At 34.8% G+C, this 25378-nt stretch overlaps 2 protein-coding genes across 5 annotated transcripts; both read right to left on the bottom strand.

The window, feature by feature from the left end:
- Window positions 1-843: 843 nt before the first annotated feature.
- On the bottom strand, window positions 844-5757 carry LOC306877704 (HLA class II histocompatibility antigen, DO alpha chain-like). 2 transcript variants are annotated; one of them, XM_079429620.1, is made up of 4 exons: window positions 5461-5757; window positions 3642-3899; window positions 1835-2119; window positions 844-1093 (listed from the first exon to the last, which is right to left on the bottom strand). In XM_079429620.1, the coding sequence occupies exons 1-4, from the start codon at window positions 5477-5479 to the stop codon at window positions 960-962; spliced, it is 696 nt and encodes a 231-aa protein (XP_079285746.1). In that variant the 5' UTR covers window positions 5480-5757; the 3' UTR covers window positions 844-959. The 2 variants fall into 2 exon arrangements, with proteins under 2 accessions (XP_079285746.1, XP_079285747.1); XM_079429621.1 differs by lacking the exon at window positions 5461-5757 and adding an exon at window positions 4030-4168 and having other exon boundaries at window positions 845-1093.
- On the bottom strand, window positions 4679-25021 carry LOC306877702 (bromodomain-containing protein 2-like). 3 transcript variants are annotated; one of them, XM_079429616.1, is made up of 12 exons: window positions 24857-25021; window positions 22761-23067; window positions 21024-21161; window positions 20076-20223; window positions 19750-19925; window positions 16300-16752; window positions 16014-16142; window positions 14849-15124; window positions 10940-11184; window positions 9172-9488; window positions 7135-7263; window positions 4679-5758 (listed from the first exon to the last, which is right to left on the bottom strand). In XM_079429616.1, the coding sequence occupies exons 1-12, from the start codon at window positions 24886-24888 to the stop codon at window positions 5628-5630; spliced, it is 2481 nt and encodes an 826-aa protein (XP_079285742.1). In that variant the 5' UTR covers window positions 24889-25021; the 3' UTR covers window positions 4679-5627. The 3 variants fall into 3 exon arrangements, with proteins under 3 accessions (XP_079285742.1, XP_079285744.1, XP_079285743.1); XM_079429618.1 differs by having other exon boundaries at window positions 14861-15124; window positions 24857-25006; XM_079429617.1 differs by having other exon boundaries at window positions 22761-23064; window positions 24857-24929.
- Window positions 25022-25378: the final 357 nt, after the last annotated feature.

The following is a 25378-nucleotide window of genomic DNA, read 5'->3' as shown; positions in this document are numbered from 1 at the left end:
TACCCATGGGGTACTTTTTATCCCTTTTTTTATGGATAATTTCATGTTCATAATCACCCTGGAGTGCTCAGAATTGTGAATATGAATGGAAATATACTTCAGAGATATTTTACTCATAAGAATTTCTAGGGGTGCCAATAATTGTGTCCAACGTGTATTTGAGAAAAACATTTATTTCATAATGATATTTCCCTCCATTTTAAATTCTTATTATCCAATGAAAGGTTAGACTTTTGTGAATATTTTAAATAAAAGATCAAAAGGATTAACAATGCAGATAAATTTTCACAGCCTTCTTTGATCATATTTACCAAGGGTGCCAATATTTTTGGCCATGACTGTATATATATAAAAATATTTGTAAGTGAAAATTGTGGTGAACTTGAAATAATTTTCGCCGTTACATTCAGTTTATAGGCAATGGGTTGGATGTTTTTTTTTTTTTTTGTCATTTCCTGGATGTTGCACAAATTAATATTTAATATTTTCTTTCTCTAAACGTATAAAGAAAATGTGTTTAAAATGGTCAATTTATAGGTTAATCCTGTATGCTTAATATTACTTTCCATTTTCCTTGCTTATAACACCTGAATGAGCTAAAAAAAAAAAAATAATAATAATAATAATAATAATAAAAAATAATATAAATAAAAAAAATAATAATAATATTAATAAATATGAATATTTTAGCTAATAATAAATTGCAAGGTTGTGCTTGCCTATGACACCTGAAAGAGCTATCCAAAGAAACAAAAACAACAAATGAAAAAAAAAAAAATGACAAAAATAAACAAAAATGTATACGTAAATATATTAATAGGCAAATATGATAAGACTCAATATTAAATAAATAGTTACATTTATTAATTTTAAAAGTCAGAATAAACAAATGATTTACAGAGTTTGTGCTAGAAGAACAGAAGGCTGTCAGAGTTTCCGAGGGCAGATGTTGTGAGAGATCATACAGCCCGCAGCTCCATCTTGCTCATTACGATTATAATGATTCCCACCACAAATCCCAAAAATCCCACAAGAATTCCGATCACAAGCACCGCCGTCTCAACCTCCTGAGTGTGTTCCGGCACCTCCACCTCTGTGGGACACAGACAGCAGCACCAACATTAAACAGCCATCCAAACATCTCAAATATACAGCAAAAATTAATAGCAGAAATAAAAAAAACTAAAGTCTTGATCAACAACATGCATTCTAGTATCCTTTTGCTTCACAAATTATGTCTGAGCATTATTACGCATCTATAAAAGCTATTTTATTAACTACTGATGAAGCAATAATTAACATTTATTAATAAATAAATAAATATTTTATTAAATATGTAAATATAAAGGCATCGAGGGGGCCTTTTTAATCATTTGGGTCTTAATTTTATGTTAAAATAATAATAATAATAATAAAATAATATAAAAACTAGTGCTGTCAAACGATTAATCACATCCAAAATAAAAGTTTTTATTTACATACTATATCTGTGTGAACTGTGTATATTTATTATGTATATGTAAAAGACATACACATACAGTATATATTTAGAAAATATTTACATATACATTATACTAATAAAAACTAAAAAATCAACATGCTTTTAGTTTTTATTGATGAATTTTTGACTTGATTCCATTGTTCCCGCTGCATAGAAATACAAAAAAAATTTAAATTCACAAACTTTCCTTGAAAAAGTCGGTTTCATTGGGTTACGAAAAGGAACTAATTGGAAAATTCTCACACTCTAAGATCAGTGTTCAGACCGAGCAACTGCATGCGGTTGGAAATCTTCACCAAACATCTGATATTCCCACAAAGGAGAAGTGCTCACCCCAGAACCTGGTGATGTCCTGCTCCAGTCCTCTGTGTCTCACGCTGCAGGTGTAAATGTCTCCCCGCTCAGGACGGAAGTTCAGGTAGGAGAAAAGGCGAAAGCTAAAGTCTGGATTGGAGTAATACTGCGTCTCGCTGACGTCCTGCTTACTCACCGGCTCTCCGTTCCTCGTCCATGAGATGTTGACCGGCGGCGGGTGGAAGTTGGTCACTGAACAGATGAGAGTGTTTTCAACACCAAGCTTCACGTCGCTCTTGGTGTACAGCTGTGTGGACGGAGGAACTGTGGACAGATTTCATGGAGATATGAAATAACATTACTTAAAACATTTGCACATACTTAAGGCACTGTTTGTGTGTTTGAGCATCACAATCAGCAACACTCACTCAACTAATGCTGCGAGTTTAGGGCAGGACTATCTGTAGCTTTGTTTCCATCCAAAGTAACATATTAAACTGGAATATTGCATAAAACATTTGCGAATAAAGCACCGTTTCCATCCAGTGAGTTGAAGAGAACAAAATAGTCACTTCCTGATTAACTTAAAAATAAAAAGAAATATTTAAATTAAATTTGCTGCAGTAGGAGAAGGCACTGTATATAATTTTTGTATAGAATAAATTATGAGTCACGTCTTTTTTGATGCGCAGTAAGGAATTTATTCAGTAAAATCTTTCCATTGTAGTTTATGCGCATGTTTTCTTACCTTTATGTGCATTTTTAGAATTTATGTGCATCTTGGCATTTCTATTCAGCATTTTTTATGCAATATGCCAAAATGTGCATAATAATAGATGGATGGAAACATAGCTTGTCTGGCCGACCAATGGCAGACAAGAAGTTATAGTTGATTGATTGGCTCAAGCAACTTATTCTGAAACGATTAAAAAAAAATAATAATCGTAGATTTAAGAAAATATTGAGAAAATATTTTTAAATGCGTCAAGATTTTAAATGATAACTGAGCAATGCTATTTTAATATTTACATACTATTATAGGCTTTTATTTCTACTTTCACTTTTTCCATTTTTAAATTATTTACCGTTTGTTTTTTTGAATGAATTTTATTAATTGGGGTTAATTTATTTTATTTCCGTTTTAGTCATTTCAATTTTTCATCGTGTGTTATATTTTATTTTTATTTGATCTTTATTTCTTTAAAAAAAAAAAAAAAGAGTTAATGATAATAAACCTACAACTGAGCACGTTCCCCTTCAGTTTTATATATTTTTTTATATTGCAGTAATAAAATTAACTGAAAAAAGTAATGATTTTAAAGACAACTGAGCCATGTTATTTTAGTATTATTTATATAGTCACAGTTTTTATAAATATTTTGAATTTGCTTTTATTTTTTTTAATATTACTATTTAGGGTTAATTTACTTTTAATTTAGAGCCATGTTATTTTAGTATTGTTTCTACACTTTTATAGCTTTTATCGTTGCACTTTTTTATTTTTCATGCGATTGTGTGTTTTTAGATATATTTTTTCATTGTAAATATTACTATTTACAGTTCATTTATTTTGGTTTCAGTTTTATGTTTAGTTCGGTTTTTATTTCCAGTTAGTAATTTCAATTAAAATATATTTTTGCATTAAAATAATGAGAATTTTAGGACAAAATGTGCTTAATTGTTATGGAAATCGAGTCATAAAACAGCTTTAACTTTCTTTTGACTGAGGTAAAAGTTGCTTTATGTTTTGACAGGATTCATTAAAAAGAAACATACAATATTATATATACACACTAATGCATTCAATAATTGAATCGTGATTTTTCTATTCATATGAAGATTTTACCGACGGATCCCGGGGGATTTTTTTCTCCTGTGATACAGCGAGGAATATTGTAGAAGCAGGTGTCGATGGAGTAATGCGCTTGAGAAGGCAGATTGCGGTCGAGGGTCCAGTCGCCTGTGAACTCCGGCAAACGCTGCTTTGCTGTGTAATCTACAGGGTCGACGTGCCAGAGCTCCTCACCGTCAAACTCCAGCTCAAAACCAGCGTCCATCATCTTTATATGACAGTACGTCAGCTGACGCATTAAATGCTTCACACCTGAGGGAGAAAAACCTTCTGTTTAACCATCAACATACAGGATTACAGACAATACACACAATGTCAATGGGAACAAACTCAAATTTCAGTCCAGCAGGTTTAGTAGTTTTTAAAAAGATAAAATCATTACCTTGAGCTCTTGAAAAACTCCAAAAACGTCAAACGAGCATAACAGAATGAACAAGCGCAACATTTCAAGGCGAACAGCATGAACGAGGCATTTACTGGTAATATTTACTTCCCCCTTCACAGTCATTATTGTGCACAATACGGTTTCCTCATGCCTGATCGAAACTAGGGCACTGAATTCCAACAGCTAATCAGGTTTAGCTTCTTTTGTGATGCAAGAAGCCACGGTGTTTTTTCTGTAATAACCATTGTACACAGGACCAATGATAATAGAAACATATGGTGTGATGAACCAGTCAATCAAACTACATTTTTACAAAGTCTTTTACATTTCAATAAACATTCAATAATTTGTTCCAGATGTTAATGATAGGAATGTTAATAGTTATATAAATTGCCATTGAGATGTTTTACAGCACAAATGTCCCAAAAAAACAAATCCCGATATTTAAATGTTTTCTGAGACAATAGGAACCTTACACTCATAAAATACCAGCAAGTCCTTGTTCTAAACTGAAAGCACTCATGCTGAGTTTCCTTGTAAACACCATTTAAACACCCACTTCATGCAACCTAGAATATCCTGTTTTGCAAGGCTGCACCAACCAAAAAATAAATAAAATATGAAATAAAATACTGAAACACCACTTCACACCATTCACTTGTTGTATTTGTATTTCCATCCAAATAGAAACCAACGTATAATCCAGAGCGCATAAACTCTTAATTATACTGCAGATAGGGAATATTAGGTCTGCCATGTGTCTTATATATTCAAAAAGAATATTCTAGAAAAGAGAGCAATGCAAATAAATACAAACGAGAAAGCAGTAAGGTATTATGGACTCTATATACAAGAAATAAAGGACAGTCTATTGCTTAAATGCGATTCCTCTAGTCTCATCTACAAACCAGATCTCTCAAGTTAACATTCAACTTAACTAATTCAAACCACTGAAGCGTTTCTCTAGTGCTCATGAATCAATCCCGTCCATCTTTCACCAATTTCACAGATGCCTAATCAGACAGATTTATGACAAAAAGTGTCATTTGACATTGATTCGATCATGTAAAAGATGTCAAATTAAATCCACTTCTTACAGATCAAAGCAATAGCAAAATTTTACTGAACTATTCAGAATAATATCATCCGTACATAAATCCCAAAACAGTCCAGTGTATCGCAGCGTGAAAACCTAAACGTTTTAAAGCCAATGCAAATGCAAAGTAGTATTTTCTTTCTCATTTCTCCATTGAAGGTCCTTTATGCAAGTTTTGGTTGCTCAAAGAGATCTAAATACTGGCCCTGATCTTTAAAGCAATGCAAAAAGAAGCAAGAAATATTTCAAAACTAAATTAAACAGTCAAAATGGAAGCAAAACAAAACAACAAGCTATTTGATCAACTAAGAAAAGTAGTTATGATTACGCACTCTTTCCCATTATGGGCATCTTGGTAAAAGTCTTCTTTATAAAAGAAAAAAAATCCTAGTATATACATTTTTTTACACTGAAGTAAACATAGTCCCTGGATTGAGGAGGCACGGAAAACAAGGTGTCTGTACGGCAGGCTGCTTCCTGTGCCTTCCCAGAGTCCTCTTCACCTGGAGTCCGAGTCACTGGTGTCAGATGAGGAGGAGGAGGAGGACGAAGAGGAGGAGCCTGAGCTGGAGCTGCTGGCGCTGAGACGTGACGCCATGGCATGAGGCTCCGTGCCACTGGGCTTCTCCACTGGAAGATAAAAACAAAACCGGTTTTCACTCGTGAAGGAAACTGTGGGTGTGACCCAGCAGGGTTTAACAGTGAGTTCTGCTGTTGACTTTGTTGGGTCGGTTGTCCAGATAAAAGACAACAATGAAAAATAATTTTGAATACTGGAAGTAGGTTTTGTATTTTTAAAATAGACAAGAAAAAAATTACTAAAAACAAATAGCTTGTTCTCAAAAGACCAAATAATTTTCATAAAGGTTTATAATAGATAAGAATACAAGAGTTGAAAATATGCAAGTGGCTAAAAACCTAACTTCTAACTGGATTTTACATTATAATTTTAAATAAATCCCAACAGGATGTATACATTATACAATCGGTCTGCACCTTTGAGAGTAATTCCTTCAATTATTACTTCAATATTCAAAAACAATTTAATTGAAAATTTTCGAAAAAAAAAAAACTTGATTATGATTTAAAATGTGATTTGTAAAGAAAAACCAGGTATATATCTATATGACTATAATAATATAATAACTATTATTATTGTTATTATTATTAGCAAATAACTGGTTTAAAAATAAATTATTAAACCAAAGAAGAAATATTACTACGGCAATACAATTAACAAAAAAAGTATTTATTAATAATAATACTAATAATAACAATAAATACTTTTAATATTTTCTATAATTTTGTAGTTTCTTATTTTTAATACAATTAAAATATTCATTTTATCAAATAATTGACTTAATAATAATAATAACAATTTATAATTTATTTTATGTTACAATACAGCTGTAGCATTACGATACTAATATTAAAGGCTGTCTTAATTTTTTCATTTTCAAATATTAAACCATCAAGCTTTTATATTTTGTTGTAAAACCGCAGGAAGCCCTTAAAGCCTTTTCTTTTGTTGACAACAGCTGGTTTATAAGCACTTCTCATTACAAGGGAAGATGGTTGGCGCATGTTTCGTTCCCAAATTGCAAGTTTGTGTGGAGTGGCATTAATTGTGAACCAAGCCGCTTTTAGCTGCTGAAAACACCATAATCACGAAGCCATCATCATTATGATTTTGGTTTTATTTTGATTAATCATGCAGCCCCAAGTATCTTGCAGCATGTCCGTTGCGTTTTTGTCCCTTTCTAGTAGTTACTGAGCATAAGATCTCATCCTGTGTCTACTGTTTTCACCTGTGCTTGCTCTGTTGTTGTCTGCTTGTTCAACATCAGCTCTATACACAGAATAAATCGATCCCATAAAGGCAACACTGGCCTGAACCTCGATTACACCAGCCTCAGGCCATCAGACCGGGCTTATTGTTGAGTCCTGAACACCAAGACATAATAGAGCAAACTGAAGAGTGCTTCAGAAGCTGCTATCAGCCCTACCTTTGGGTTTCTGGGGTTTCTTGGCAGAGTTCAGCTGTCCGCTCACATCCTGTAACCTCCTCTCCAGTTCCATCTTCTTCTCCAGAGCCAGCTCCTCTCGGCTCTTCCCACCTCCTCCCTTCTTCACCGCTGCACACAGGACGGATCTAGATTACACTTGATGCATCACACAACAAATAATTCTAGCTAAAACACGCATTATAACTAGTGGTCAACCAGTATTGATTTTTTTGTTGTTGTTGATGGTCAATGCCATATTTTACAGAGCAGAGTGGCCACTGACCACTACAAAGCATAAATAAGTTTAGGCACCCATGCTAAAGTTGACTGAAAAGAGGAATAAAAAATAATGTTTTGGAAATTGAACTTAATGCCTTAATTAAAAAAATTGGGAAAAATCCAACCTTTAAGGACACCAATTTTCTTTGTGAATGAATAATGTATCGGAAATAAATAAATGTTCTTCCTTAAAATACAGGGTGCATAAGTTTGGGCACCCCTTTGTTAAATTCCCATAGAGGCAGGCAGATTTTTATTTTTAAAGGCCAGTTACTTCATGGATCCAGGATACTATGCATCCTGATAAAGTTCCCTTGGCTTTTCGAATTAAAATAGCCCCACATCATCACATAGCCTTCACCATACCTAGAGATTGGCATCGAGTACTTTCCATAAGATCACCTCTCAATGCAAATCAAACCAGCTATTAGGCTAACTGAAATAAAACCATGCCAATCTCTAGGTATGGTGAAGGCTATGTGATGATGTGGGACTATTTTAATTCCAAAAGCCAAGGGAACTTTATCAGGATGCATAGTATCCTGGATCCATGAAGTAACTGGCCTTTAAAAATAAAAATCTGCCTGCCTGCCTCTATGGGAATTTAACATAGGGGTGCCCAAACTTATGCACCCTGTATTTTAAGGAAGAACATTTATTTATTTACGATACATTATTCATTCACAAAGAAAATTGGTGTCCTTAAAGGTTGGATTTTTCCCAATTTTTTTAATTAAGGCATTAAGTTCAATTTACAAAAGATTATTTTTTATTCCTCTTTTTAGTCAACTTTAGCATGGGTGCCTAAACTTATGCATAGCACTGTGTATATATATATATATATATATATATATATATATATATATATATATATATATATATATATATATATATATATATATATATTTTATTAACAGTAGAAGTTAAATCTTATTGTAGTCTTCCAATCTGGGTACTGTCTTATGTTTTAAAATCACTTACAGAGGAATTTTGGTCCCATCAGGCTAACATGACAGTCACAACCTTTTCTTTTTCTTGTTTTCACTCGTGATCTTCTAACATTATTACAACACACATTCCATTACGTATTTCATGACACACTCGTTTTACGCGTAGTCGGCGCCACCTATTGTTGTGGGTGTATTATTGACATGTCAAAGTCTAGAGTCCGTTTTTTCAGATGTATTTCTAAGAAAAAAACATTGTCTTATATTTGGGTCAATACGGGTAATTTGAAGATGAATTATATAAAAAATAATTTAAACTTGACAAATATATAAAATTTTTCCAAGGTTTATAAAAAATTTATCTGAATTCTACTGATTTTGTTTTATGTGTACAAAGAATAAGTCAAAGATGTTAAAACTTTAAAATGTAAAAACATCCTCTAACTTTTTTTGATATACAACATTTTAATATAAATGAATAAAACTGCAAAACGAAAAGTTAGAACATTTCAAATATAAAAATGTGTAAAACTATAAAAGATTAAAATATAGCATTTACGTTTTGATAATGATTATGAGAAAATATATCCCATAACTTACTAAAAGGATATATAAGTGAAAAATTTATAAAAATTAACTCCACACAATAAGACCAGAAACATTTATCCAAGTGTTTAATTTAAGGGTAAATAATATTGGGGAAAATTTATCTTGTTTAAATACATATAAATATAAAAAAATTTATAAAATATTGACTAGGTGTAGATATTTTCTAGCTTTCATAGGTAGCAAGCATTAAATCTCTGCTCACCGTACGGACTGCGGGGCTTCTTGCGCAGGCAGGTCATAACATATCGCTCCAGCTCACGCAGCGTGGACGGCTTCAGCGTTTCAAAATCGATTTCGATCTCCTCGGGGTTGGTGTCGCGCAGCGAGGGCTCCCGTGACTGGATGATGTGCACCACACGGCCCAGTTTCTCCCCGGGCAGCTTGTTGATGTCCAGGCTGAGCTGCCGCTTGTCGTCGTAACTCATGGGAAGACCGTCCTCTTCCTCCTCAGAGTCGTAATGCGGTAAGGCGATGGCAGCGGTCGCCGTGAAACGAGATGAGGATGATTTCTTTGTGTTCCTGCCAGAGTAAATCAAATAAAAGAGACTTGTAACACTGAACAGAGGGAGGGTGAAGCTACTGGTTAAATGGATAGTTCACCCAAAAATTAACATTATGTCATTAATTACTCATCCTCATGTCGTTCCAAACCTGTAAGAAAAAACATTAGACAACTAAACAAAATCACATGTAATTTATGAATGAATGATTCAATGACTCTTGTTTCATTACTGGATGAATCAGCGTTTTTAAAAAAATCTCTTGTATGATTCAAAGAAAAATACATTTTAACAGCCCCTTTTCACCAGCTACTGGCGTAACATTGTAATGTAATCAATAAATATTCATTTGAAGGGTCAAATTACTTTCAAAAGGTGATTTACTCTTATTTTAATCACTACCGTACACATTTAGTTTATATCCAAACTATAAACTTTTATCAAAGTACTTCAGTGTTATTATATTATACTTAGCTAGCTTTTTTGGCTTCTGATTCTGATCGCAAGTGAAGCCAAAGTATGAGGTAGCAAGGTCCTGGCAGATCGCTAGGTCGGGTCCTCACAGATGAGAAGAAAAAAAAGCGCACAGGAATCTTTAGGCAGAATAGAAATGTTTATTTTACAACAAGTATCCGATTCCTGACCTTAAGTATCCGATTCTGGAATTGGAATTGATTTTCGATTCCCAACCCTAGTCAGAGAGCTCTCAGAATGCATCAAAAATATCTCAATTTGTGTTCAGAAGATGAGCGAAGGTCTTGGGTTTGGAATGACATGAGGGTGATTAATTAATTATTACTATTAGAACTATCCCAAGATATGTTGCTCCTTATGAAAATGTTTTAGTTACCAGTTTAGACCTTAATTAAATGCTACTATGGTACTTCAACATCTCATGTTGTGTTGGATCAGTCTGCTGAATTAATCCAACAAAATAGCTGGTGGTTTATAACATTTAGCTAAAATATTTTTTGTTGCAATAAATGGTACTTTAAAAATGATAAAATAAAAAATTAAATATGTAGACAATGATACATGTATTTAAGTTGAATGTATTAAATATATATATATATATATATATATATATATATATATATTTAATACATTCAATGTATTTTTATTAAATTATTATTTATTTTTCATTAAAATATTTTTTTTTAATTCAGTTTTAATTTTAGTCATTTTGTAATATACTTTATATAACTTTATTTTTGTTTCAGTTTTAATAATTTTAGGACTTCAACTTAAACTTATTTCAGTTTCAAATCTTTTAGAATTTTTTTCCATCTATTTATTTTTGTATTGTATTTCAAATTTATTTCAATTAGCAAAATTTTTTTATTATTTTTAGTCTTAGTTAAGTAACAACACTAGCTTGGAAGGAAAACTCTTTAAGGTGGAATAATTAAATTCCCATCCATATCAGCTACTCCACTCCCAATAAGAACAAGTGAAGTGAAAAATACGAACTTGTTCTTGCTGCTTTTCTTCGCAGGGCCTTTCTTGCTCTGTGTGGATGACAGTGAAGCACGGCTGGATTTGCTTTTAGGCAGTTTGGCGGGTTTGTCCCGCTCATCACTAATCAAACTTCGATTTCCTCTGCGTTTCTCAGGCTTCTTTTTCTTCTTCTTGTCTTTCTTTTTCTCTCGTTTCCTTTTGGGTTTGACAATCGGGCCGGAGGAGAGGGCTGCCAGCTGCTCATGTACCGCTCTGAGCTAAAACACAGGCATATACTACATGTTAAAAGATTAAAGCTACTATCACGTTATGACAGTCATAGCCATTAGGGATGCACGATACTGGATTTTGCCGATATCCGATATGCAGATATTTTTTCAACTCATTTTGGCCGATACCGATATATTTCCTTTTGTTTGGAAACAACACCAAGTCTCTCCTGTGCAGAAATTATAAGCAAAATATTTTTAATTTTGGTTATTTTTAACAACAACTTATTTGTTAGAATTAAACAATAATGATGGTTTTTTTTTTTTTTTTTTTTTTTTTTTAAGTACATTGAAGCTTTGAAAATAACTATAAATAAGCTATATATCAATTGCTGCAATTTTCCCCCCCAGGAAGATGCAGTTAACCCTAACATTTTATTTTAAGATTTAACATTTGTCGATGGTCTGAAGGCGCAAAAGAGTTGTAAAAACAATGAAAATCTTTTAGAGCTTATGAGTTGTTTAAAAAATAAAACATTACACAATAATGAATAAATCAGTTATTAAATTAATTAAAATTATTATATAAATTATTTATTATATAAATTATTTAATTTACAGGTGTTATGTTTGTGATTTTTTTCTTCATGTAAGCTATAGCTTCTGACCTTTAAATCAAAACATACACATTAATTTATGACATCAATTACTGCTTTATTTAATCAGAAATACAGTGTAAATGTTATCCGTGTAGGCTATTTTACTTTTAATTTAATTAGAAGTAGGCCAATAGCGCCCCCTACAGATTACAACTCCTTACCGGACAGGCATTTGGACACACCTTGGTGAGGCTGCCGCTGAACTTTGCTTCAAGAATGAGCCACACTGTTGACGTGATCTAATCACTAGCACACCCTGAGCACATGTGAGTTAATATATTCTAGAGATCGACCGATATATCGATTTACCGATATTTTTCCCGATATTTAAGCATTTTTTCATAATCGAATATCGGTTTTGTAATATCGGATTCCCCAATAAACACCGCCATCTTGTGGACGTTTTCAGAATTGCGCGCAGGATCGCAATTGCAGCGCATCTGAGGGGAGACGAGACAGCAACGGCGTGCAGGTACTTGATTTGCTGTAGTTAGTAAACTATTTAATATTACAGGCATTAATGCACAAATTAGATGTATTACATAAATGCCTGATATATAGTTTAAATGCAACTTGGCTCTAAGAAATATGATAAATAAGATACTCTGTCAAGCCCTGTCCCTATAAAGATAGGCTATAACTTTGCCTGAAATAACACAGCCATGAATTAGCACATGGTGGAAATAAAAGCGCTGAATTTAATTCTCTCTGTGGTCTATTAGTCTCGTGAAGTCGGAGTCACATAGATAATCCGTCAAGTCTTCTCCCAATAAAGACGTAACTTTGCATGAATTAAATAATACAGCCATGAATGATTGCATGTTGGAAAGAAAAGCATTGAATGTAATTCTCTCTCTGTTGTCTATATGCTCATCATTAGTCTCGTGAAGCCGCTTTCATATTGCAGTTCACTCAGCGGGTTGATGCTCAAGAAATGCTCAGCTCGGACACCGCATGTAACTTTTAACAAGATTCACTTTTTTGAAGCACCCTAAATTGTATTAACACTTACTATATAACCATTATTTCGTTTATAAACATCTAAATTAATACAACTCTATGGAAATTAATTATTTATTATCTCCGCGATCGATCGCAGTTTGAGTAGCCTATAGTTCTGTGTAAATGCAGATAAACCGCGCTGTCAGCAGCATAATTTAGAGCATGCCAGTTGAGAAATGCAATAAAATACAATGCTTGTTATATTCCAATATTCCAGAGAATATTATTCCGTGAATTAACATTATCCAGTGAATTATTCTTCACTCTTTATCCTATTAAACAGCTTAAAAAACTGTTTTTAAAAATGAAGTTAAAAATGAAGTTGATATGACTCCTTTCCTTTATTTTCTCCATTTGAAAACATTAGACTTTCTATGTTCATTTTGCTTACTGCTAATATTAGTGTTGCTGCTAAAGCTTTTTATAAATAAAATGTTTTTTATTGTTGTAATACGAAGATTAAATTGAACATGACAGGGCTCTAGACTGCGACCAAAATGGTAATTGTTTGCGAGTTAAAATTTGACGTGGTCGCATTTGTACGAGTGCCAGGTCTGCGCTACTCCAAAGCGTCTGCTTCATACAGCGCGCGCTGCCAGCCGCAGCACATTATAGCAGGAGTCAGATTTCACTGATCACGTGAAGAGAGGTGCTTTCAGCGCGAGCGCTTAGTGGGTAGAGCCTGGTTTATACTCGCCGCGTCAGCACGAGCGTGAAGGTGCGCGTCGCGTATGGAGCGCAACGGATGGATTTGTTTTCAAACTAAAGTAAAAGACCGCTTCTTAAACCAGAGAAGGTGAACGTGCTGGTATTCTTGTAGAAAAAACATGCAAGTCCTGTCAGCTACAGCCAGTTTAGTTTTACTTTTCTTTTTGTTTTCGTTTTGAGAAGCTTGTTATCTTTGCTGTTTACCTCAGGTTATGCTGCTTTCCTTAATTAAATATATATATATATATATATATATATATATATATATATATATATATATATATATATATATATATATATTAATATTTATTTGCTTCCTCAGAGTTTGCTAAACATTCTGTAATATACTCGGTATATAGTACAGCATGTGGTGTGTCCTATGCCATGCCTCGTCTTATTCGTTTTTGTTGATAAATGTTATGTAAGAGTTTGTCATTGTCAACGTACTGTTTTATTGTTGTTGCGCTTTTTAATTAAGAATAACAATGAATCCATCTTTTGTTTTAGTCTTAAAAAGTTAAAGGTGTATAGATATAAGCAAAACAGACAATGATCTTTTCTTGTAAAATGTGACACCAAGATCGCAAATTTGAAAGTAAAAAGCGCACGAAAAAAGGAATTCCTGTTCACAAAATTTAAATCACAAATAATACAGACGAAAAAGAACGAGTTGAATGTTGAAAACTTTCGTTACCATATAACTATAAACTATGATAAAAGTTCATCAGCATGCATTGATTAATCAAATGTTGTAGCAAAAACAAAAAACAAATTGCAACCAAATTATGTGTTCGTGCGCAAAAGTGAGATCAGTGGGAAGAATGAGTCTAGAGCCCTGCATGAAAGACTGCTAATTCTCAAAACATTTTTTGTTAAGATGACTGAAAGGAGGTAAAACCAAAGTGAAGTATGGACTTACTTCACTCAGTCATTTATTTACTTTATAACAGTAAATAAATATCGGTTCTGCATATCGGTTATCGGGCACATAGACATGCAAATAATTGGTATCGGTATCGGTTATAAAAAATCAATATCGGTCGATCACTAATATATTCCTCTTATAGGCAAGACATATCAGCATAATTTTTCATATCGGGCCGATGCCGATATTTACATTTAAAGCCATTATCGGCCGATTCTGATATCAGTCTGATAATATTGTGCATCCTTAATAGCATGACACTTTTTCTTTAGATTAAGACGCGAGTTATTATAAGAATGTGTGAATGGATGAAGCGTGCACAGTAAGACTAGAGAGATTTATCAAAGTAACAGGGTCTTTGATTTCCTGTAGTTCATGTGCATGTATGAAGAAGAGCGTAACAGGAAGGTCTGTGTACCTGAGTACACACCTGGTCCTGCAGTTGGGCCAGGCGTTGAGCTCTCTCCTCCTCACTGTCAGAGCTCGGGCTGTTGTCACTGCTCGGCTCACTGTCACTGCTCGGCTCGCTCTCTGACGAGGAGGAAGAGGAGGATGAAGAGGAGGAAGAGGAGGACGAAGAGGAGGAGTGGTGCATTCCCAGCATGCCCATGTTCCGGCCTAATGGCATGGGAGACAATTCCTCCTCCTCTGAAACCTCGTCAGGCATCTTTGCGAAGCGGAACTCAAACACGTCCTGTGGAAAGAGAAAGGGAAGAATATTAAAATATTACATCTGTAGAAGGACAATGCTATCAAGATTTTTAACAAAAATAAACAACTTTTTTAGGAAATGTAAAATATTTCTGTCATAATAAAAATAGTTTTATTATCTAATTACTTTATACTTTATTTAAAATTATTTGACTAGGCTATTGTCATTATTTTTTTCTAATCAAAAATGTTTTTATTATAAAAATAAATAAATAAAAATATTAAAATGAACAATAACAACAAATATAAAACAAATTAACTGATATTATCTAGAATCTTAAAATTATCTTAAAAGAATCTTATATTTTTTTATTATTTTAAATAAGAAAAAATAATAATATATATTATTATATTATTATAACACTCAGTTTGACTATCAAATAAAAAAAATAAGAAAATATATTTAAAATATTTAAATGAATAATAACAATATAAATAATAACAAATATCTGACATTACCTAAATAAAACAATAATAAAATTATGAAAAAACTAAATTATATTTAAAACTTTTTTTTTTCTTCGCTCTCACCTTGACTAGGCTGATATTAGAAGCAAATAATATCAGTCTTCATTTTCTCCAATCAAATAAGAAAAATTTAATATTTAACACTAAATCAATAATACTAATACTACTACTAATATACATTTTAAAATTAAATATTATTAATATATAAATCATTCTAGTTATCAGCTAAAACAACTACTATATAGGTTGAATGTCAAGAAACTTCTCTCTAACATGTCCAGGTTAAATTCTCTTAACATTTTACACAAAAACAGAAGCCTATTTTGGGATCAATTTGGATTTTGCATTTAAGCATCTCTATATCGGCGTATCTTCATATAAAACAGCAGAGGCATTCCATGTACCTGCAGTTTTCGTGCCATGGCGACCACGTCATGATCAGGTGGATTGTACTTGTAGCAGTTGGAGAACATGAGTCTGACATCAGCGCTGAACTGCTGGGCGTCTCTGTATTCGCGCTCATCCATCTTCCTCTGAGGAATACAAAACACAGGCGCAGTGTTACACCACCTCTGATTACTTTAATGCTACCAGGACTTTTCCAGAGCCAAAAACCTGCAGCGGAACCATGTATACATGACCATCCAAACAGCACCAGCACTGTGTGTGTGTGCAGCTCATGCAAGTCACCTTGATGGTACTAAGGTCCATGGGGTGTTTGATTATGTCGTGGTAGTCGTGCAGGCCCAGCGTTGATGCGTCCACGGGTTTGTAGAAGGGCCAGGCGTACGCCACGTGTTTTTTGGACAGCAGTTCTTTAAGGACGCCACTGCAGTAGCGAAGCTGCTTGCTTAGTTTCCCCCGCCGCGAGGGCTGATGAGGCCGCACGGAGTCGGGCAGGTCCTTACGGGGAGGTTTGATTGGACGACGGGACAGCGGTCGCCCCAAGACGGGCTGGAGGTGGGTGGGCTCGTTCACGCCCATGCTGGGTGAACAGTCCACGGGCATTGAGGAGAGCGAGTGGGGCATCTCTCTGGCCGATCCGTGACCTTTCCCCATGCCTCCCATACGAGCAGCTGCAGTCACGGGGAAGCCGTGTGTGGTGGGAGTGGTGGTGTCAGCTTTACGCTTCACACCCTTCTTCTGCAGAGAGAGCAGAGACATAAGGCTTTCAGTTAGTGCTAGTTATAACTACCTCCTCAACTGAACCTACCAGCAGCTGAAAATATTTGAAAGCACTGGCAAAAGGCAACATTTTTTGTGAATAATTCATTAAATTTCAGTCTGCTCCTCAGACATTTCTACCACAAAGCTTCAGAAGACTTGGAATAGAGCGCACAAGTAGCATGGACTAAGTATAGTATAGTCTGTAAGTATACTAAATACTGATCATATGAACATATAAAACATTAGCTGATTTAATAACTAGTTAATTCAATAAATAGAAATAAACACAAAATTTTTATATACACAATACATTATTTTTAATTACATCTACAACACACAAATTTGTAAAGTTTAAAGTCAGAAAATGTTAAGTCGCTTATGCTCAAAGAGGCTTATATTATATATTGTGAAATATTACTACAATTTAAAATAACTTTTCTATTTGAATGTTTTTTTTTACTCTACTTTTATACATTAAAGCAAATTACAAACAATGAACTAAACATTCCTTGACAGCAGCAGTGACTCAAAGAAAAAATAATAATACAAATAATGCATACAACCTTGTCAAATAATACAACAGGAAATAAATCAAGGTTCCTTACTGATCAGTTCATTTTCAATGCGTCCAGAAAAATAGTAACGGTGTCCACCTTTGTATAAAAATTTTCAGTTTCAGTTGGAGTTTAGCAGTCATATATTCCATTCTATAAATAGATTTTTATATCCACTGGGCATTTTTGGAGGGTGTGGCTTCAACCAGTTAATTGTTGTTTTTCCTTGCACTTAATAAGAGTGTATGCAGTATACAGGTACTGGTCATAAAATTAGAATATCATGAAAAAGTTGATTTATTTCAGTAATACCATTCAAAAAGTGAAACTTGTATATTACATTCATTCATTACACACAGACTGTTATATTTCAAATGTTTATTTCCTTTAATTTTGATGATTATAACTGACAACAAATGAAAGTCCAAAATTCAGTATCTCAGAAAATTAGAATATCAATTAAGACCAATGCAAAAAAATATATTTTTAGAAATGTTGGCCAACTGAAAAGTATGAACATGAAAAGTATGAGCATGTACAGCACTCAGTATTTAGTTGGGGCTCCTTTGGCCTGGATTACTGCAGCAATGCGGCGTGGCATGGAGTCGATCAGTCTGTGGCACTGCTCAGGTGTTATGAGAGCCCATGTTGCTCTGATAGTGGCCTTCAGCTCTTCTGAATTGTTGAGTCTGGCGTATTGCATCTTCCTCTTCACAATACCCCATAGGTTTTCTATGGGGTTAAGGTCAGGCGAGTTTGCTGGCCAATCAAGAACAGGGATACCATGGTCCTTAAACCAGGTACTGGTAGCTTTGGCAGTGTGTGCAGGTGCCAAGTCCTGTTGGAAAATGAAATCTGCATCTCCATAAAGTTGGTCAGCAGCAGGAAGCATGAAGTGCTCTAAAACTTCCTGGTAGACGGCTGCGTTGACCTTGGACCTCAGAAAACACAATGGACCAAACACCAGCAGATGACATGTCACCCCAAACCATCAATGACTGTGGAAACTTTACACTGGACCTCAAGCAACGTGGATTATGTGCCTCTCCTCTTTTCCTCCAGACTCTGGGACCTTGATTTCCAAAGGAAATGCAAAATTTACTTCCATCAGAGAACATAACTTTGGACCACTCAGCAGCAGTCCAGTCAAGACGCTTCTGACGCTGTCTCTTGTTCAAGAGTGGCTTGACACAAGGAATGCGACAGCAGAAACCCATGTCTTGCATACGTCTGTGCGTGGTGGTTCTTGAAGCACTGACTCCAGCTGCAGTCCACTCTTTGTGAATCTCCCCCACATTTTTGAATGGGTTTTGTTTCACAATCCTCTCCAGGGTGCGGTTATCCCTATTGCTTGTACACTTTTTTTCTACCACATCTTGTCCTTCCCTTCGCCTCTCTATTAATATGCTTGGACACAGAGCTCTGTGAACAGCTAGCCTCTTTAGCAATGACCTTTTGTGTCTTGCCCTCCCTGTGCAAGGTGTCAATGGTCGTCTTTTGGACAACTGTCACGTCAGCAGTCTTCCCCATGATTGTGTAGCCTACAGAACTACACTGCGAGACCATTTAAAGGCTTTTGCAGGTGTTTTGAGTTAATTAGCTGATTAGAGTGTGGCACCAGGTGTCTTCAATATTGAACATTTTCTCAATATTCTAATTTTCTGAGATACTGAATTTGGGACTTTCATTAGTTGTCAGTTATAATCATCAAAATTAAAGGAAATAAACATTTGAAATATATCAGTCTGTGTGTAATGAATGAATCTAATATGCAAGTTTCACTTTTTGAATGGTATTACTGAAATAAATAAACTTTTCATGATATTCTAATTTTATGACCAGCACCTGTATATCTCTGGTTTTTAATACATAAATCCTGGGGTATCCCTTCAAGCTAGAAAAAGAGGGGAGTAAAAGGCAAGTCTATAAGCAGAATTTTCCTAATCTCAACCTTTACTCCTCGCCAAAATTTAGATATTTTCGGACATTCCCAAAATATGTGTATATGATCTATAACCTTATGGCATTGTGTACATATGTTTTCCCTTGAATATGTTTTAAAATGCATTCTTGTCTTAGGACAACTTTTTTTGATCCACTTCAAATGTTGACCACTGTATGTATGCATTTATCTCAATATAAATCTATATAAATGTAATAAAATAAATAAATAAATATATTATATATGATATAATATAAGGGATAAACAAGCAACTTCAGATGAGCCGGATGATGATGATGACCAGTATCAGGCTCAGTCATGTAAAACATCACAGAGTGATAAATTAACAGCTTTATTAATCCCACAAGAGGCAATTCAAGTAGGGGAGTAACATCATATAGCAGACACAAAATATCACATAGACCATACAAAAGATAAAAAATAATTACTGATACTCTGAAGCGGGTGTGTATGTACCTTTGCGGTGGGTTGGGTGGGAGGTGGGGTCATCAGCGGTGGAGGAGGGCCACTGTTGCTCAGCAGGGTCTGTGGAGGGGTGGAAAACCGGGAATCTGGCGTGTCGGGTGAGGAGGGAGAGTACGCTGACTGAGACACGGCAGGCACCTGGTGAGCTGACGTAACACTTCCTCCTCCTGACGGAAATAAAACATACATTTTGCAAAAGTGACAAACTGGTTCCGATTGCTTTACATGTCAGTTAGGTGAGATCTTCCTGTCTGAATAAGCAGTTCTTGGCCAGAATAAGATACAAACACTACAGACTATAAGACTGTGTAACTCACCTCTGCCTCTATGTCCTTTGATGGTTTTTGCTCCTCTGCCTTTAGGGGTAGGAGGGGGCAACTCGATCTCTTCCTGGGGCATCTGGGCAACCTTCTGTAAGAAGACCTTCTCCAGAGACTGTGCCATCAGAACAATGTCATCTGTAGGCTGAAAGACAATTCACATTATACACTTCTGTAGAAAACTTCAACAACGCCATCAGTTGCTGGACCAATGATGATATGTAAATATACAATCCCATTCAAACGTTTGGGTTTGGAAGTTTTGGAAATTCTTATGCTAACAAAGGCTGCATTTATTTGATCAAAATACAGTAAAATAATATTATTATAATTTAAAAAAGGGTTTTCAATCTGAATACATTTTAAAATGTCATTTATTTCAGTGATGCAAAGCTGAAATTTCAGCATCATTACTCCAGTCTTTAATGTCACATGATCCTGCAGAAATCATTTTAATATGTGGATTTGCTGCTCAAGAAACATTTATGAATCAATGTTGAAAACAGTTGTGCTGTTTCAGATTTTTGTGGAAACCATGACACGTTTTCATCATTTTATGGTGAATATTATATTCAAAAGAACAGTATTTATTATTTATTTAATATTTGGTAGCATTATAAATGTTTTTACTGTCACTTTTAATCAATTGAATGCATCCTTGCTGAATAAAAGTAATAATTTCTAATTAAAAAACAAACTTTCAAACCTTAGTGTAGGTGGATGTATGCATGCATGGTTTTGACATCTGTTTAAACCTTGCATGTGTATTTCAAATAAGCACTAAATGACGCATATTCTCCATATGTCACCTATAACCATTTGACTCGCTCACATTTCATATTAGTGCTTAATAACGCAGCAATTATATGAAATGACTATGCTTCTGCTCTAACCTTTAGGAAATGGCAAACGAGCACTGTGGGATGTTTCCATGGCAACACACACCTTATTGTAGATGTAACAGTTGGTGAACATGGTATTAAAGTCCTGCAAGCATTCGCTGGCACTGCGGTAGTAGTTATTCTCCAGTCGTTTCTTGATTGAGCCCATGTCCATCGGCTGTTTGATGATCTTATGGTAGTCCTTAAAGCAAAACAGGAATTAGTGTCATTGTAGATCATATTATATGTGCATAAGAATATAATAGGCAAGGTCAAAGTTTGTAGATATGCTGTCAGGCTACTGGTAATATGAGATGTTCATACAACATGCTGACGATTTCTATTGGACAGTCTTTATGCATTAATGCAATACCAAATAAAAAAATAAAAGCAAAGATTGAAAGTTGTGACGGTTATTTACAGTTGTGAATTTAACAATTTACTCTTGGAGTCATATTGAGATCCCAATATCACTGCAATTGAACCACATAGGGCCTTAAAAATAAACAATACCAAAAGAAAAGTTTATTAAGACCCAATGTCTAAAAGGGTATTAAAATATCTTTAATACTTCTTGAGTTACTGGCATGCAAACTTGGGAAAAGAAAACTTGAAAAGTGCTTTTTTTCCCATTTTGAACTGTGACCATTGGCATACAATGCAACCAAGACTGCTGAAGTCAACAGGTTTTACTAATAGATATATCTATCTCTGTATAAAAATAACACAAAGTTGCTGCCATCATTCTAAAGTCATTTTTACCCCCCTGTAATTTGTCTCCAAATCTCAGGTGAAAATTGACATTTTGACCCTCCTCTACAAAATAGTGGATTACTCCGTAAATATACATCTATGAAATTTTATATTTAGGCTTTCATAACAATTTATGTTCGTCTTTCTACAGAAAAAATGTGACCCTGGATCACGAAACCAGTCTTAAGTCGCTGGGGTATATTTGCAACAATAGCCAAAAATACATTGAATGGGTCAAAATTGTTGTCTATATTATATATTGTGTTTTTGCTGTTTTGTACATTGCCTATTTGGATATTTGTATATTATTCTATTATTATCTGTGTCCTGTCCTGTCGCTGTCTTTCTGTTGCACTGTGGAGCTTCTGACACTTCAACAAATTCCTCGTGTGTGTAAACATACCTGGCCAATAAAGCTCATTCTGATTCTGAAAATTATTGATTTTTCTTTTATGCCAAAAATCATTAGGATATTAAGTAAAGATCATGTTCCATGAAGATATTTAGTAAATTTCCTACTGTAAATATATCAAAACTTAATTTTTGATTAGTAATATGCATTGCTAAGAACTTCATTTGAACAACTTTAAAGGCGATTTTCTCAATATTTAGATTTTTTTGCACCCTCAGATTCCAGATTTTCAAATAGTTGCATCTCGGCCAAATATTGTCCGATCATAACAAACCATACATCACTGGAAACTTATTTATTCAGCTTTCAGATGATGTAGAAATCTCAATTTTGAAAAATTGACCATTATGACTGATTTTGTGGTCCAGGGTCACAAATAAACAAAACAAAAAAATTTTATAAGTTTCTGAAATTTGGTTGATTTGACACATAATGACCCTTAACATTTTAATGTGAATTAGCCAATTCAATTCATTTTGTCAGCACTTTTCACGACACATGATTGCAAAGCAGCTTAACAGAAAAAGAATGTTTCTACATTACAATTAAGAGCAATTTATCAGTGGTGACTATATTAAAGTGATGTCCATATGATAAAAATGTACAGTTATTCTCAGAAAGTAAATGTTCACTCACAGGTAAGTTGAGTCGGACCGCGTCCACAGGTTCATGGAAAGGCCATGCGAAATGATGCCGCCACAACGCTTTCACCAAGACCTTGTGGAGGAACTGCAGCTGATTGGTGGTGCGTCCCTGTCGGCTGGGGTCTGTCACCGGGGGCTGCTGGGGTGGAGGAGGTCCGGGTGGAGACACGTGAGGTGGAGGCACGTGGGGCAGAGATGGGCTCTCGAAGCCCTCATAGAGCAGTGAGGGTTTCCGAATACGCTTACCTGAACTCTGCTCCATCCCACCCATGACAGACAGCCCTACTCCCACAGAGCTGCTGCACAAATCATCAACAAAACACAAAAGATGCAGCATTCAGTGTTGAGTTTGGAGGATAAGGAGAAATACATCTGGGTGGTGATGGCGCTGTGGATAAGACACATGCCTTTGGTGTGAGAGACCCGGGTTCGAATCCACTGTGAGACACCAATGTGTCCCTGAGCAAGACACTTAACCCCTAGTTGCTCCAGAGGCGTGCGACCTCTGACATATATAGCAATTGTAAGTCGCTTTGGATAAAAGCGTCAGCTAAATGAATAAATGTAAATGTACATCAAAATTAAATCATGCAATAAATAGTAAATATTATTACATATTGAACATTGCATTATTTTGTGCCTGAACAAGCCACATACACAATATACATTAGATACATAAAACATACATAATCCATAACCAGACAGACATATCAGCCAAGTCGATTAATAACCAAATATTTGGGCATTTTAATGGCATAAACCAGTAGATAAACTTCTCTCATGTCAGTTTCAAAAGCTATCTACTGCCTTATTAACTGATAATACACATTTTACATTAAAATAATAATTATATATATATATATATATGAAGAGTTTATTTACAAAAACATAACTTTTTTTTTTCGAAAATCATGTTTTTTATTGTTATTTTCAGAGTCACCACAGTCTCCATCAAACCTGTTTATCCGCTGACAGTTATCATGTTTTTATTGTGTTCGTTAGCTGTATTTTTTGTTATTTTCTAACCTAATCAAAATAACCCAACTGCAGTTTGATTGAGGTTAATTGAAATGCACAATGATAAAACATGATTTTTGAGAATTGTTAAAAATGGAGTTATCCGTTTTTGCAAATAAACTCTTCATATATATACATATATATATATATATATATATATATATATATATATATATATATATAGGGAGTGGTGAGAAGGCTTAGATATTGTGTAAAATAGGCCTAAGTAATACTGCATCATATCACAATAATTAATTTAATTTACAAGGAATAACAACACATGCACTGTATTAGTCCATTTAGAAAATAAGTACTAACACATTCATTCAATAGACAATTCATCCCATGAGGGAAATTGTGCATGAACAGCAAGCCTAAATCATCAGTGCATAGTAAAACATACTGTAAGAAACACTACAGTGACGTAAATGTCATTCAGTCGGTCTCTATTCTGTTTGTAAACAAGCGTCCAGTGCATTCATGCCCAATCAGCACAGGACAGCAGCCACATGAATCATCCACCCCTCCCTATCCTAGCACACACATGTAATACTACAGGCTCAGATCGCTCATTCACACTGCTCTTATGCAAATGAACTGCATGCACAACACAATCAGACAGACACTGAGATGGAGCACTAGCATGCCGGTTAGAAAACTGTACCACAATTAGCACAGTTACTACTATAAAGCCATGATTTATTAATACGAGATGACACTGCAACAGTGTAAATATCAAATTAACATAGCTGCATGCCTGTTTGTATCAATAACTAAAGTAGATATCGTATTTTGACAGGAACTGTGGTTACCATGGTGAGTATGTGTGTGTTTAAAAGCTGAAGATGGCGGAGGGAAATGATGCAGTGCAGACCCACAACACAGTGATGCTCGCTGCATGCTGTTCTTTAAAGAGCTGGAACTCATTTAAAAAGACGCAAGGCAGTTTTAACGTGAGTTACATTCCCATTTAAGGAGGGAAATGAACGCTTCCTTCCCTTTTGCTCATCCTTTGTGATTAAATACCCACATAGGATTAGTTTATAGGCTCCGAAGGCACGCTGATAATACCTGTCAAGAGAGGGGTTGATGACCGCCTCCATTCGGATGGGTCGGGGTTGTTTTGCGGTGCGAAATCCTGAGTTTTCACCCCCGTTTTATTGTTATTCGACACCTTACGCTTGAGCTACCCCCGCGCCGTCCAACGAGCAAATGGCGCCTTTCAATTTCCGCTCCAGGGTTTTTATATAAGAACGCCACTGACCAATCAGAATTCGTCCCGCCTCCGAAGCTGGTTTCTTATTGGTTTAGTGTCAAGTCCTTCCGCAGCGCTAGAACCGCCCATGTGCAGTGCGCTTTGACGGAGTTTATTATATATGACTCACGGTTACCATCTAGTGAGGATTTTGTGAGGATGATAAGGAAACTAAACTGTTTGTTTTCATTTTATTTATTTTTTTAAATCTACAATATAATTTATTTAGCATGTTAATTAAGCTTCTGATTAAATTACTTCATATATTTTGAAAGATATAAAAATAGTTAACCTCCAAGTTTTATATTCATAAGCAAATATGTCCCTTCATTTCAACT

The sequence above is a fragment of the Barbus barbus genome, assembly GCF_936440315.1.
Source record: "Barbus barbus genome assembly, chromosome: 12".
Lineage (NCBI taxonomy): Eukaryota > Metazoa > Chordata > Actinopteri > Cypriniformes > Cyprinidae > Barbus > Barbus barbus.
Note: the sequence above shows the minus strand (reverse complement) of the source record. Positions and strands in the feature narration are given on the sequence as shown.

Bases quoted from the DNA above. Each gene is read 5' to 3' on its own strand.
- LOC306877704 (XM_079429620.1), bottom strand. The intron at 2,120-3,641 runs GTAAAATCTTCA...ATCTGTCCACAG, and splicing joins AAATCCCCCGGGATCCGTCG to TTCCTCCGTCCACACAGCTG. The intron at 1,094-1,834 runs GTGAGCACTTCT...TGTGTCCCACAG, and splicing joins GGACATCACCAGGTTCTGGG to AGGTGGAGGTGCCGGAACAC.
- LOC306877702 (XM_079429616.1), bottom strand. From the start codon at position 24,888: ATGGAGGCGGTCATCAACCCCTCTCTTGACAG. The intron at 20,224-21,023 runs GTGTGTGTTGCC...ATTGTCTTTCAG, and splicing joins ACTGTTACATCTACAATAAG to CCTACAGATGACATTGTTCT. The intron at 7,264-9,171 runs GTGAGCAGAGAT...TCCTGTGTGCAG, and splicing joins GAAGCCCCGCAGTCCGTACG to CGGTGAAGAAGGGAGGAGGT.